General features: G+C 32.0%; 1 protein-coding gene across 1 annotated transcript in view; it reads left to right on the top strand.

Annotated features, from left to right (window-relative positions):
- Positions 1–15,731, top strand: part of Smp_161450 (calcium-activated potassium channel) — a gene marked incomplete at both ends in the record, with an annotated part of 115,603 nt that overhangs the window by 32,784 nt on the left and 67,088 nt on the right. The window contains one exon of the mRNA XM_018794925.1: positions 579–2,211. Coding sequence (XP_018649289.1) covers positions 579–2,211 — 1,633 coding nt within the window. The remainder of the gene's footprint in view (positions 1–578; positions 2,212–15,731) is intronic.

The following is a 15,731-nucleotide window of genomic DNA, read 5'->3' as shown; positions in this document are numbered from 1 at the left end:
TAGTTTCAATGTTCAATGAAGTCTAGGTTTTTTCTTAAACCGTTAATTACATATTTAGAGCACGAAAATAAAAAGCGCAGTCAGCAATCGCATCAATAGTCTGAAGCAGATATATATTTACCCAAAGTAGAAAAACTAGAAGTATAAAGAATATAACGCCTAAAGTGCGAAACTGAATGCTTATTCTTGAAGCTCGTAGATTAATGGATTGGTTAAAGTTAGTCGTTAACAACATTGAATGCCGGCTCATTGATCTAGAGGTTAAACGCTTGCGTGCGAGACCGATAGGCCCTGATTTCGAATCTTGCTAGACGGATACGTGGATGTGCACTGATGAGGAGTCACACAATAGAACGAAACGACTGTCCAGTGCTTCCAGATTTTCCATGGTGGTCTAGTTTCAATTGACTCATGATCTCAACTATTGCAATTACTATAATATCCACAAAATCCTGTTTTGATATTCATAACGGTCTAAATAACTATTTTGTTGAACCAATCTTTCTTTTTTTCATCTGTTTTTAGTTCTCATATTAATTGTTTACGGAAATTATATCTCAATTTTTTTCTCGTTATAGGTTTAATACAACTGAGACATGTAAAAGAATTTAAAGCTGCTAAAGAATTAGAAAATCAGTATCAACAACAAACTTCACGTAAACAAGAAAATCAAGAAACAAAGACAAAAATAAAACATTCAAATATTAGTAAATACCCATGTACTCTTGGTATATTTCCAGCTAGAAGTAGTAGTGGTAGTAGTGGAGGTTTAGTTGGAACTAATCAACCGAGTCCATTTCATCATTTAATTAGTGGTGGTGTTCTAGGTGCTACTGTATTAACGTTAGCAGCTAAAGATAATCGTTCAGCGAAAGAATTAAGAGAGATTCAGAAACATCAACAATCAACCGCTCCCCAGTTGGAAAAAAACACTATATCACAAGTGAAAGAACAATTAAACTCAGAAGAAAATAGTAGTGATAAACCATGGAGCCAACAACATAATAATAAAAATAATCAAGCTTTACTTGATGAATATCATCATGAATGTAATTGCTCTAATGTAGCCATTGATCCTTTAGCCGTGGAACAAGTTATGTATAATCATGATATACCAATAGACTCTATTAAAAGGAATAGACCTAATCTTTCAAGTGATACAAGTAATACTAGCAAGACGAGCCAACCAGTTTCAGAAATCCATTTGCATAAACACAACCACCATTATGATAAAATAAGGTATCAACTAGCCCGTTCTGCTACTGTCACATCGTCATCGCCAATGACGAAACATACTCAACTTGAAACTAATGACAACTGTAATCCACGTGAAACAGATATGATTAGATTACAAGAAACTTTAAGTGTACCAGGTTTATTAAGACAGTGGACAGATGATAGTGATTACACAGATGATTACAGCCTTTATAAGAGACAGAATTCATTCGAAACAAATGATAGGCCACTAAGCCATGATAGCAGTAATATGTCTTTGCATACACACTCTGCTAACATATATAATGAGACATTATTCAAGCAATATGATACTCTCAATGAAAATCAATCAGGAAGAATAAATCAAGATAACAACTTAAGATTAGGTAATACAAATGTAAAGTTCTTATCAAAACAACCAAGTTTGGATAGAAACGATGTAAAAAATGTACAGTTTAATAAAGAATTAAATGATGAAAACCGTGCAAATAGCGTTACAAACTACTTGAACACTTGTCCAACATCCCATTTAAATTCAGGCTGTCATTCTCGTATTAAACGATTGAGAGAAAATTTCGAGAAAACTAGGAGTTCAACATATACATGGAAGCCAACATGGAATATGGGAGGATTATTAGAAAGTAGAACAGATGAAGAACAACCTTTAGCCACTACACGAATTTCTGGTAGTGATTCTCGAGTCTTTCATACTCCTGATGCATTACCTACAATTGTAGATAAGAATACTAAAATTACAGCGGAAAATGTGCCACAAATTTCAATTGAAGAAAACGAAGATACTGGTAAATCCGTAAAAATATCAGGGATTAAAGAACAAGAAAGATTTTCACCACCTACATTAGATTTACAGATTGCTGATAAACATGATAATACTGATGACATACATAAAACTCCATTAATATCACCTTTAATCAATATAGAATCTGAAGTGGAAGAAACAGCAGACGACAGTGAACGATCCATAATGCAACGCCGGTAAGAATATACCCCTATTACTCATGTTTTTATTTATGTTTTGAAAAATCTACAACAGTAAATCTATTTTTTACATCTAATTCTCAATATCTTCTGAAAGATAACAAATTCATTTAGAATGAATTTTTATTTGACAAATTTAAAATCAATCTCTAAGGCAATTGGCGGCCTGTTTAAACATCTGGGCTACCTATTCCTGTCGTCTAGATATTTCAACAAGTTATCTAATTTCGTTCGTTTTAATACATCATTATGGCTATTAATCGCACAACCTATTCAGGTGCGTTTCTGAAAAGTGTAAAACCTTTCGCTGCAAAGGTTACAGAAGGCCTAATCAGAGATACCGTGGTTGCTGGCAATATGCAGCGAGAAGAATGTACATTATTCAAATGTCGATTGACTGTGCTGCTAACTTCTAACTGGCAATCACTCAATATTTATCGTCAAGAAGGACGAAGAAGTAAGAAACGGAAACTTGTTGAAGTACTTTGAGCTTAGAATTCTACATTGTACCAAAAATATAATATTGAATAAAGCTAATAATAATAATGAAAGGCAAAAATTTATGAATAAATTAAGTCAGTAATATATAACACAATAAATAAATAAATATATGAAATATGTATAAAATTATATAATGAAGCCTTGGTAGTATTGTGGTGTGGGATACTTATATCCACACAAGTAGTATATAACGATGGTCGGGCCGAGGATGTATTTCAGTAGAAGATCGATAACGAAAGAACGGAAACGTAACGTAATTGGTGTGAAAATGCATGAACAATAATAATCAGAGACTATGGACTGATATTTTCAGAAGGAACAGTCAAGATTGAGACAATTGATTGATAGTTTGCAAATTAACTATTTACTGTATGGTTCTCATGGTTACTGAGATATTCGGTAATTTTGTGCCTAATTACGTTCGATTATTCCCGCTCGTGTTCTCATTCACTACAGTATAATTATTTAATTAATTTATACACATTTCTTGAATTCAGGAGTGTTAATAATCCGAATATTCTAAATACTTACTGGTAACAAGTTTATTCAATCTAGTAATGTGTTAAAATACTAAAACATTTCACAGAATTGAATTGAAAGTAAGGACAAGATATCATAACTTTGATCATCACCTTGTAATTAATTCATGTAAACCTTAAAATAAGTTTCACCATAACTCAATTAAACTATTAAAGGTAACTGAGTTTTAAAGTTACTGGATGCATGATATAGTTTGTGAGATATTTTAAAATATACTTCTGTCTGTTCAATCATCATGGAGGTTTGACTATTTATTGCCAAATATAACAAATTTTATATTTTAATTATGGTTTCAACATATTTAATTATTATCAGAAGGGGTTTTGTGGATATTATAATAATTTTAATAATTGAGATTATGAATCAATTGAGGCTAGACCACCATGGTAAATCTAAAAGCACTGGACGGTCGTTTCGTCCTATTATGGGAAGGTAATAGATAGCGCCTTTGTTTTTCTTATACCTCAAGTGATCTAGCATTATCCATGAAAGATGATTTATTTATATTTATATTTAGTTATAATACATAACTACTATATACATTTACCTTCAGAAATAAAACTTTCTCTATTCACCTACTTTCCTAAATGTTTTATTATTGATTAGTTTCCCTTGAATTATATAGTAAACAATCAAATATTTTATGGACATCATCACAGAAACGTTTCAGGTATTTTTTTTACTGTATACTATTTACAAATAATGTTTCTAAGTGACAGAATACTCAGTTGCAATATATATATAGACATGATAAATGAATATTTATAGTTAAAGATAATTATCAGTATCCTCTATGATGTAAAATAATAAATTGATATAAATGTATAATCATATATTAGGCATCTTTGTTTATTGTGTAGAGTTTGGTAGAATTCAACGATTTGTTTAACTTAGTAATGACATCTCATTTAATGAATACTGTTTAAGCTAATATAGAATAGATAGAATATGGTTAAGAGTGGAATTCCGGAGCATATTTCTTATGGTTTGAAGCTTGTTGGCTGGATTTATTTGCATACTAGAGTTGATGTTTAATTAGTCCATATCTTTACAAATGAAATTCCTGATTTCTTCAGGAAATAGTACATTTATAGTTTCTAGACGTTACGTAAGATTTAGAAAGATTTGAGCTACTCTTCAGGTGTATCTGAATGCACTCCAACAGACTTGAAGTTCGTAAATAAAAATTCCCTTACTTCTGGGTTGGAAAGTGCGCAAAATGTGATTTGAAGGGTTTTTGTTTATACACATTATAGGAATCGATGTTCTTTTTTGAGTTGTTTATAGATGTCCGTTGTTTATATCACAGATTGATTTCAGCCTGATGACTGCTGAAATTGGTGTACACTGAACAGATATTTCTTTCGATTATAAGACACCTTAGGAATTTATTTTTACTGAACAGTCTAGCATCAAACTAAGTACCTTCAAGTTTATATTCAAACTACTGACCAGTCATTTATTAGATCATATTCCAAACTTAGTTCTCAATATCAAGAGACTATCATACACTGTCATCATTCACACCTGCCTTATATGGTTTAACTACACCAGTCTGTATAAAAAATATGTGCTTTTATTTAATGAGTGACAAACTTCTTTATACATAAATGATTTCTGAAGCTGAGAAAACCTCGAATTGCGGTACATTTTAAAACAGTTATCACTATTCTTTCTAATCGTATTCTTTGTTCAATCTAAGTTGTTCTTTACGCTTAATCGATATTATTTCTCATCCATTCAATTGTGGTTTCCTGTGAATATAGATATAATTCACTAATGTAGCCTGTTACAAATACATTCTGGAAAGATATCGATTTAAACACTTAAATAAATCGACTATACTAGTTTTAATATTTTGAAATTATTTGTTTATCCTTCTTATCTTTATTTGTTTGAGCTCTACGCTATAAAGTAGATGAATTGAATTAATCTAAATAAACAAATTTATCTAAATTCATTGTATAAAGATGTTACCCCAACTAAATACAATTTTGTATATATGGCTTGGGGTTGATAGCAGTAAAAATAGTAATTTAATTCTGATTAGTTCAATGGATATTTGATTTTAAATAAAATTATAAGTAACTAGGATCTCATCTACTTTACTTTATAATGACTAGTTTCTTCACAAAGAAATATATATAAATATCAGAAGGGCTTTGTGGATATTACAGTAATCTTTTATTAGTTGACATTATTCAACATATGCTCACTGGTGACTGGCTCAAAGAGGTATTTCCTAGAGCTCTAGTGAGAAGCAGTGACCAGTGGAGTTCAGCCGGGTCTGTTGTGAGATAGTAACTTACTGAAAACAGTGGTGGATATGCCGCTCAATTTCGTGGATCGGTTGAAGTTAGACATCAACACCGTCGGATGCCGGCTGGCTCAGTGGTCAAGAGGTTAAGCGCTCGCGCGCGAGACCGATAGATCCTGAGTGTGAATCTCGCGAGATAGGTACGTGGATACGCACTGCTGAGGAATCCCACAATAGGACAAAACTGTCGTTTTAGCTTCAACTGATCCATGATCTCAAGTATTAAAGAAATATATAAATGTCAACATAATTTTTAATAATTTATATATCAACTTTTATCCCCTTTTTTATTATCATCAGTTCTGTTCTGAATATTATTTAAAGCTCCTTTGATCATTGACATACTAAGAAACTTTTGAAATAGAATGTGTCTTTTTATTCAATAGATGCTATTGGTTCAACTTTGTTTCAATATGTATCGACCTTCATCTTTAAGCATTTACAGATCGCTAATTCTCTAATATTTGATGGTTATTACTATTTTCAAAGCAAATAAATACTGTGTATATTATTGCAAACTTTAAGTACTACATACCCCCGGAATTTAAGTAAATTTTGCCTAATTTTCAAAGCAATATGCTGGTGAATGATTATCATAATAACTGACTAACTTGCTTATCTATACTACTTTAGTGTAACAGTCTATTTTAGTTTGATTATACTTTGTAAGCAGTTGACAAGCAAATCCAACAAATTACAATGGATTCATGCTATTCTTGCTTAAATATATATATATGGTTAATTACTCATGTGGAACTAAATGATATGTTTTTGGCACTCTGACGTCATCTGATAGCATTGAACAAAGAAATTATCTCGTTGATTTTGTAATCAATAAATTTTATAGTAGGTATATGATTCTATAGCTAATGTGATACAGTATCTGAACTGCTGAAAATCTAACAGGATTATTTTGTTACTTATCATCATAACATAATACTATTAGTATATTAAAATTTAGATGATAAAATTTAATATTCGCTCGTTCAATGTAATCTATGACATCAAATTTTAGCTTCGTTTGTAGCGGAATTCTCCAATCGTTGATAAGGATGCTCAAGTTTCATCTCCATAGTAATTAAATAGTTGAATTCATTTTGAAAATGTGAATATTACTTTGTTTTGTATACAAATACATAAGAGTGAAATAAATTACACATAAGAAATCGTTTTGTTTAAGTTAAATTCAAACTAGTAGTATTGTTGGTGTTTTACATAACAACCAACTGTTACTAATAATTCGTCTTAATGTAAACTGATTGTGCTAGCACTGAAACTAATTTCACTGTTTACTTACCATAAGGATTTAAAATAATAACCAAATGAAATAATAAATTTTCGCATTACACATAATCATCCTATAAGCAGTATATCAATTTGTTTAGATGATATATTTACAGAACTTTATTTCCTCACAGAATGATCTCTGAGGACGCTGTTTATAATACCGATTAAAAGTTCACAAATGAATCATCTTATTCAAACAACACAAATTATCAACATCAATCATCAAAAATATAAATTAAAATTCAGATCAGATGAATTATGGCCAGCAATGGAAACAGTTTGTGTCATAATGGCTATAAAGAAATGATCCACACATGATACTCATATATCAGATAAGACTGATCAAATTTTATTCAAAATTATCAACAATATTATAATCTATATTATTTTAAATTGAAATATATCTAAATTGTTTAAAATGACTTCATTCCAAATAGAAACTAAAGACTTTTATAGTTGAAATCATGAGTCATTTGAAGCTAGACCACCATGGAAAACCTGGAAACACTTGACGGCCGTTTCGTACTGTTGTGGGACTCCTCAGCAGTGCGCATTCACGATCCCGCCTCTCCAGATTCGAACCCAGGACCTACCAGTCTCGCACCGGAGCACTTAACCGATAGACCACTGAGCCGACTTCCTACCTTCAACCAATCCACGATTTTGAGCAACCGTTCACCACTGTTTTCAGTGAGTTGATATCTCCCAACAGACCTGGTTGAACTCCACTGGTCACTTCTTCTCACTAGAACTCCAGGAAATATCCCCTGAACACCAATGAATGCCGGTTCAATGGTCTAATGGTTAAGCGCTCGCATGCGAGACTGATAGGTTCTGGGTTCGAATCTGGAGGGGCGGGATCGCGGATGTGTACTGTTGAGGAGTCCCACAACAGAAAGAAACGGCCATCCAGTGCTTCCAGATTTTCCATGGTGATGTAGCTTCAATTGACTCATCATCTCAACTGAAATCTCCACAAAAATCCTTTTCTGATAAAAACGTTTAGGCTTAAATTAAACAGTTTATTTCAATTGTTCATTTCATAGGTTTCACTTAATTAATTTGTATACCTTTATCAAAATAAATTTTTCACTAAATCAAATCAAAAAACTTATGATAAATAGTTAAATTACGTAAAATTAATTCCAATTCATTAGCATAAAAAAAGAAAAATAAAAAAACTTAAATCGATTCATATTAATAATGAATCAGTTTTATCCAATCAAAAATTACAACTATTTAAGTTAAAAACAAGTTGAAATTTTTCTTTTCAATTATTTATCAGGTAAAAATGACTGATTTAAGACCAAACAAAAGTAAAACAAAGAAAGAAGTCTATCAGAGAGGTTATATGCAAAGAGTAAAATATGTATCAATATGTATTCATAAAACGTTTTCCTTAACAGAATGAACCGTATAAATCTTTGCTACACTAGTTTTCTTTTTGCCTGTTCATGAATGTATATTGGTCTCTTGTGCTGTTACGCGTATGAGGGCTAATATCTCTTCCTGGCTGCCCATACCATGGAATGGCATTTCTTGAGGGACCTGATAAAGAAGTTGACTTAATGTTGGTCTTAACGACCTGGAAGCGTGACTGCAGAGCCCAAAGGACAACTGTTTGAAACCGGTCGCGCACAGCCATTTTGTGAGAGGTTATTGACATGTTAGCTCCGTTATTCGAAGGGCCATATCTCCGAAGACGGAAATCCGTAAGTTAATGTGAGTCGTGACATTTTTAGGGTCGACCTTTTCTAACCCCTTCCTTCCTTGTAAGAAGGCAGCATCGCTGTAGATGCTGGTTGTCCGAGGGAGCCACTTTACTGTCATCACGCCTCTACAGCAGTACGACTTCAACCTCAGACCTTGAGTTGCGGCTTTTACTCTTACTGTTCTCCAATCGATGGTAGAACCTACAGAAACATATGTTCCAGTCAATTTATCTTTGTCGGATCATCACGAGAGCCAAGCCCGACCACCACGACAAGGTAGCAGCTACGGTCGGAAGAGTATATATATGTATATATATTAGATGTTATAGTTTGTAATGGCAAACGTATACATCAATTACGTCTCCGATAAGTTCAAAATAATATCTACCAATAAGTAACTGATTGGTCTTTAAAATATCATTGACAGAGTAATTTTTTTTCTTCGAATAGTAGAAATGTAACAATTATAGATGGATTAAAACCATTAAAACTTACAGAAGCAATAACCGTTTTTGGTGACACTCAACATGTGGTAATAAAGACATGAACATATTACAGGTAACTCAGACATTTGAAATGTTTGGGTCATTTACCAGTAAAACAACTTTCAGTATGGGATCGTAAAGATTGTTGAATTTCATTGAAATCATGAAGTAATCAACGTTAAACCCAACATTGTAAACCTTGAAACACCAAAAGGCCTTTTTATCCTTGTATGGAACTTTTCTACAATGCGAATCCACGACCCCGCGCGTGAGACTTGAGCACATGACCTTCAGCCTCGCACACGAACGAATAATCTCTGGACCACTGAGCTAATTTCTAACTTCGACGGATCCACGATAATTCGCGGCCACCACCCACTGCCTTCGGTGGATAACTGCTTCATACACGACATAGTTGAAATCCACTGGTCACTGCTTCTCACTAGAACTCCGAGAAATACCTCTTGAAGCCAGTTGCTAGTGAACTAATGATAATTTCCAGTATGAAGTTGTGAAAATTATTGAATTTCACTGAAATCATTAACCAATCAATATTAAATAATTGACTGGATAAGTGCAAATAATATCAGTTTTATCAAGTTCATAGGACGTATCCGTATTTATATATCAATATTGACAAAATTGAGGTTGAATAGTTATTACAAAAGCAAATAAAAACAATGACATTTTGTACTCAGGTAATGGTTTTGACATTGCACATAAATGGGAATTCAACGCCAAAATAAAGCTTAGATTTTAACTAACAATCAAAGTATCATCGGTCAACTCATGTAATGTGACCATTAGGTTTCATAGCGAAACTATTAAAATTCAGTGTTTAATAGCTACATTTCTATGTATTCGTAGCTATAAAAATTTAAGTTTCATACAATTAGTTTCATTTGTGAATTATAAACTTATTTTGACTTTACTGAGAAAATGAACTTTTCATCTTTCCATTCTTAGTAACATTACCCTTTTCAGTATCTTCTACTTTAAATTTGTACACATTTTGAATAAAAATAGAGAAATCATCACAATGCCTAACTCCATTAGTTAAAAGTACCGTATCATATCATTAACTGTCGAAACTTTCGAACCATAATGTAAATTGAACAATGCAAACGAAACAAAGCTATATATATATATATATATATATATATATATATATATATATATATATATATTTGGGATAAAGAAATAAAGCACTTATGTTAGTAAGAAAGAGTAGTATACATCAGAACAAGTTCATTTGTATACATGTATACAAATATACAATCAAAATAAACGCAACTTATGTCAAAGATTTTTCCCATTATCTAGTAATCTAAACTTGTTGATGAATGAATTGATGAATTGGCATGAATAGAAATCAACAACGGTTTTAGGTTGTTTTCTTTTCAATATTGTAAAAATTAAATAAATAAATTTAACAATATATTGTGATGTGGTCTACTTATATCCATATAAGTAGTATATGGTGATGGTCAGACATTGAATGTATATTGGCAGAAGATCGATAAGGAACGAACAGAATTGAAGAGCAATCGGTACGAAAATACATGAACAATGAAATCAGAGAAGACGGACTGATATTTACAGAAGGAACAGTTAAGATTGACACAATTGATTGTTATTTTGCAAATTAACTGTTTACTGTATGGTTATCAGAATTTAGTGAGATAATCTATAATTTGTGCTTAACTACATTCAATTGTCCCCATTAGTGTTCTTGTTCACAACAATATGATTTAAAGAAATAATATGGTAATTTTATACGAATCAATTTTCTTTGGATTTCTGATCGACAGAAAAGTTTCTACTCAATTTACTAAGCCAGAAATACGTTTATCAGTTCTAATTAATCATTAGTTAGTTAGTTATTCTTAAATTGTGTTTTATTATATATGGTGCATTGAGTTACAATATAAAACACTTGACCTTCAGATATTAGCTTGTAGGTTAGAACTCAGCCTTATCTTTTCCAGTTTGGTCAACCAGGTATTATCATTAATCCTTATGTCCAAATCCAATTGGTCTATAATGCAGTGCACAAATCTTTACTTGGTGGAGGAGTTTATTACTGTTGATTTATTAATACTAGAGATTTATTGTATATTAAGTCTACGGTATTTATTCAGTCTCCACAATCGTAAATTCATAATCATCGTGTTAGAGTAGATAATATACGTCGAATGTACATAAGTTATGATTGAACTGGCTAATATTATACATTGAAAATATTAAGCACAAGTTGATTGCATTTTAAACACTGACAAATCTGATATTTTTTGAGTTGAAAAGTCATGTAAGTAGACTGACGTCGGAAGAACTATGAGTTTCTTACTTTAGGGAGGGCATGAGTAATAATTTTTTTTAAATGGTCATTTTTTAGTATCGTCGAAATACTTTTTCACTATATCCAGGTGATCACTGTTTACGCCCGAAACATGTAATAATATAGTGTGTTGAGAAATGAACTATCTTTTAGTTTTACTACATTTAAACTTGAATCTAAACCAGTGACAGAATGATTGCTAGAACTTACTGTTGTTAAAATCGATCGGATAATCTTCAAAATAACTTATATTATTGGGATATATGTGTCACAGGTGAAAGGGGAGTAGTTGTGGAAAATTGCTCATTGATGTGGAAGTGAGGTGTGAATTAAAAATAAAAACCACAGCTGTTATTAATTGTATTCATGTAACAACATGTAAGAAAAACCTTACTTTAAGATGCTAGGTCGTAATCAATCTAGAAAGACAATACAAAGACAGTACAGCGAAATTCGACCTAAGTCCTCCTTCTAAGGTAACTTAGGTGTTCGGCAGAGCTCGAACTAGTCCCTCACTCTGTTGTAAACTAGATTCCTCGGAGTTTCCAACCTCGGCTCGCAAAATCCTGCAGGCTGATCTGTGTGTATGAGAATGTGTATGAATTTCACTTTTCTCGGCTTGTGTAGTTGTGTATTTAGGTATATGAAAAGGGTAAGCTCCAGGTTCGCAAAAGGAACGTAAGCTGAAATGTCTGCCCTATGTCTAGTAAACTCAGAAACCTAAACTAACGGATCCAAGGTGGGTAAATACACCAATATGTGTAGTATGAAATGCATGGATGAAAACTTATGTGTAAACGGCATGCATATAACGTATACATACCTCTAATGGAAAGCCCACAAACCAAGACTCGGGGATATCGATTCACCCACGAAACCAAATGTAAGCAGTAGGATTTGAGTCTTGAAACCAAGCAACCAATTTCAGGAAATTCACACCTGCTCCATCGGATAAAGCTTTACCAACCCTAAATATCTGAAACACTGTACTTCAAGATTTTTGGTTGCAATCAATCTAGAAAGATAATACAAATATATTAAGTAATAAGCAAAACTCTATTTCGAGGTAATAATGACATCAGTGGGCTATGGAAGACGAATGTAAAACTAACAATTTTTCATAAGATTCAGGAAAGACAAAAAACGTAAACGGCGGTTGTAAGGAACTGCTTGAAATAGAGGGAGCTTATTTTGGACCAGGTTAAGGATAAAAGTTGGATAATCTTAAAAGGGATCCTGAATGACCATTTTATTGTAATAATCTTGTGTTTATAATTGTACATGATGAAGAACTTATTGATAATCACTTCTGGCAGTTATCTTACGTGGTATACAAACACTATTCCCTCGAATTATGACCTACAAGTGCTAAAGGGGAACTATTAGTTATAAAAATATCTTTAAATACATATTTGACGGCAATTCAGTACACCAGCAAATTGTACAGAATGCTTATAACAAATTGCTAATTTCTCTAAAGAGCTTGGTTCACGGTTTCTTAGCTTCCAGATAATGAACTCGAATTTTTCACCAAAAAATTCTATTCAAATCAATCACTCAATTGTTTAGTCAAACATTCCTTACTAAATACAGTTAAGCTGCAATAGTATTGTTGCGTTTCAAAATTATAACTCTATTAAATATAATACACTGTCATAAAAAATTCTAACCAACAGATAATTGGGTTCATCTAGATACTTAGTTTCTCATAATAAATTTCATTCGGTAACGAGAAGAGTAGTTATATTTATGTTAGTTATATTGTAACCCTATCAGCTGATATTGTAGTGAACAGAACACACAATACCGAATATCTCATTAAAATATAAGGACCATATAGTGAACAGTTAATTTGCAAAATAACAATCAATTGTATAAATTTGACTGTCTCTTCTGCAAATATCAGTCCATAGTCTCCGGTTATAATTGTTCATTGATTTTCATGCCAATCGCGTTTCGTTTCCGTTCTCTCCTTCTCGATCTTCGACTGAAATACATTCAATGCCCGACCATCACTATATACTACTTATGTGGATATCAATAACCCACACCACAATATGATCAAAACACATATCACATGGTTTCTGTTCTAAAGGAGTGTCAATATAACATCTTATATCTTGTTGACTTTCTGTCAAGTTTAATGCTCATATGAAGAGAAAATATGAAAACGTTTCGATGCGATTATCTTTAGACAGATTTATTATGTTTCGTAAAATATGTATCCATTGTAGACACATTCAAATTAGCTTTTACATCACACTGTTGACAGAAAGATAATTTTATTTTTAAATATGGTTCACAGACATTATTTATTTATTTATTTAATGAATCGTTGTGATTCGAATTAGATTAAACCTTTTCTAGCTATTCAGACAAAGCAAACAGTAAAATTTGACGTGAAAATAAAAAGATTAAATTAGATAAAAATAAGACATAATCGTAGTTAATAGATACAATAACTGGCTAAATAAACTGTATACATAAGTAAAGATTTATATCAGAAAGGGGTTTTGTGAATATTGTTGTAATTTTTAATAAATGAGTTAATGAGTCAGTTGAAGCTAGATAATCATGGAAAATCTGGAAGCACTGGAAGGCCATTTCGTACTAGTATGGGACTTCTCAGCAGTGCTCATCCACAGTTCCGCCTGCGGGATTTGAACCCATAACCTATCGATTTCAAGAGGTATTTCCTAGAGTTCGAGTGAGAAGCCGTGACCAGTGGAGTTCAACCAGGTCTGTTGTGAGATAGTAACTCACAGAACACAATGGTGGACGGTGGCAGAATTTCGTGGATTAGTTGAAGTTAGACTTTAACATCCTTGGATGCTGACTCAGTGGTCTAGTGGTTAAGCGTTCGCATGCGAGACTGATAGTTCCTGGTTCCGAATCCTGCAAGCAAGATAATGGATGCGCGCTGTTGAGGCGTCTTATTCTAGGACGAAATGGCCATCCAGTGCTTCCAGATTTTCCATGATTATCTCATGGATTCAACTATTAAAAAAAATTTTATATTAAGGCCTTAGGAATGGTAAATAATATTTTTAGAAATGAACTACTATGTTTCAATAAAGAGAACATGAAATCATTTTTATTCAATTGTTATATATTCAAAGACTAACTCAAATGTCAATGAACAATGTGATTACATCTACAAATTAAATTTGTAACAGATTCATTTTCGGAAATTATCATTTCAAAATCAACATAGAAAAAATTTAACACTATTCAGAAAAGACTAAAAATAATCAAAACTAAGCATTTTACAAATATGTACCTTTTTAAAAAGTGTTACATTTATAATCTGTTAAGTAAAAAATGAGTAGTATACTATAGACCTGTTAAATTTCTCTAGACTTAACAGGTGAAAAATATTTGAATTGTTAATGTTGAAGTCATGGGATTGACATATTAAACAATTAAATCCTTTTAATAAATTCCCCCTTTACATTATTAAACAATAATCCCATGACATCACTAATGGACATATTTGTATATTTTATTAAATGATGAAAGTTCTTCTGTAATGTCATATGATAAGGCATAATTCATGATGTAACCAGAAAAAAATGTCTCCGTGTAAGGGGGAGATTTTGTTTTCATTGCATCACAGATAATCATATTCATTGAAAAAAAACTTTACTTCATACATTAACTTGAAATGTTCCTAGTTGAGAAAAAGTAACCATATTCAGTGATACAATGAACATGGAAAAACAATATAAGATGTGTTTATCTCTTGTCAACATTTTTTCCTGAATGTTTATTGCGAGGACGAATAAGTCTATTATGACTACTTATTTATTAGTGAATCGAATCAATGTTGGTTAATAGGGAAAACTATCTTTAAATTAAACTATCTTTCGTAAACGTTTGAGCAAAACATGACATTAGTGATTTGTTATAAGAATTACATTCATCATGAAACTATGTTACTCATTTAGAAGATTAAAAACGATTTGCCGGCAATTTATCAAATTTCTTCAGTAAAACACATCAGTGACTTTGTCATCGGATATTCAATTTTACACCATGTTGCTCAAATCTTTTACTTAACTTCCCCAAAATAAACTGTTTATCCTATTTATAACATGCTATTTAAGAGGGTATGGTAATTTCATTGCTCAATTTCTGTGAACTGCAATGATTTTTTATATAAAGCTACCATAAATTATAATCTCTTGAGAAACTTTACACTCACAACTCACTGCGTATTGTATTTATAAACAACAACATTAGCGCAATACATTTCGAACAATCTGATCACATATATACTTGTTAAGAACATTTATATATAAAAATAGAAGGTCAACTAGACTGGAAATGGGGGGTAA

Source organism: Schistosoma mansoni, chromosome 1 (assembly GCF_000237925.1).
Source record: "Schistosoma mansoni strain Puerto Rico chromosome 1, complete genome".
NCBI lineage: Eukaryota > Metazoa > Platyhelminthes > Trematoda > Strigeidida > Schistosomatidae > Schistosoma > Schistosoma mansoni.
This window is presented reverse-complemented; position numbering and strand designations above follow the sequence as displayed.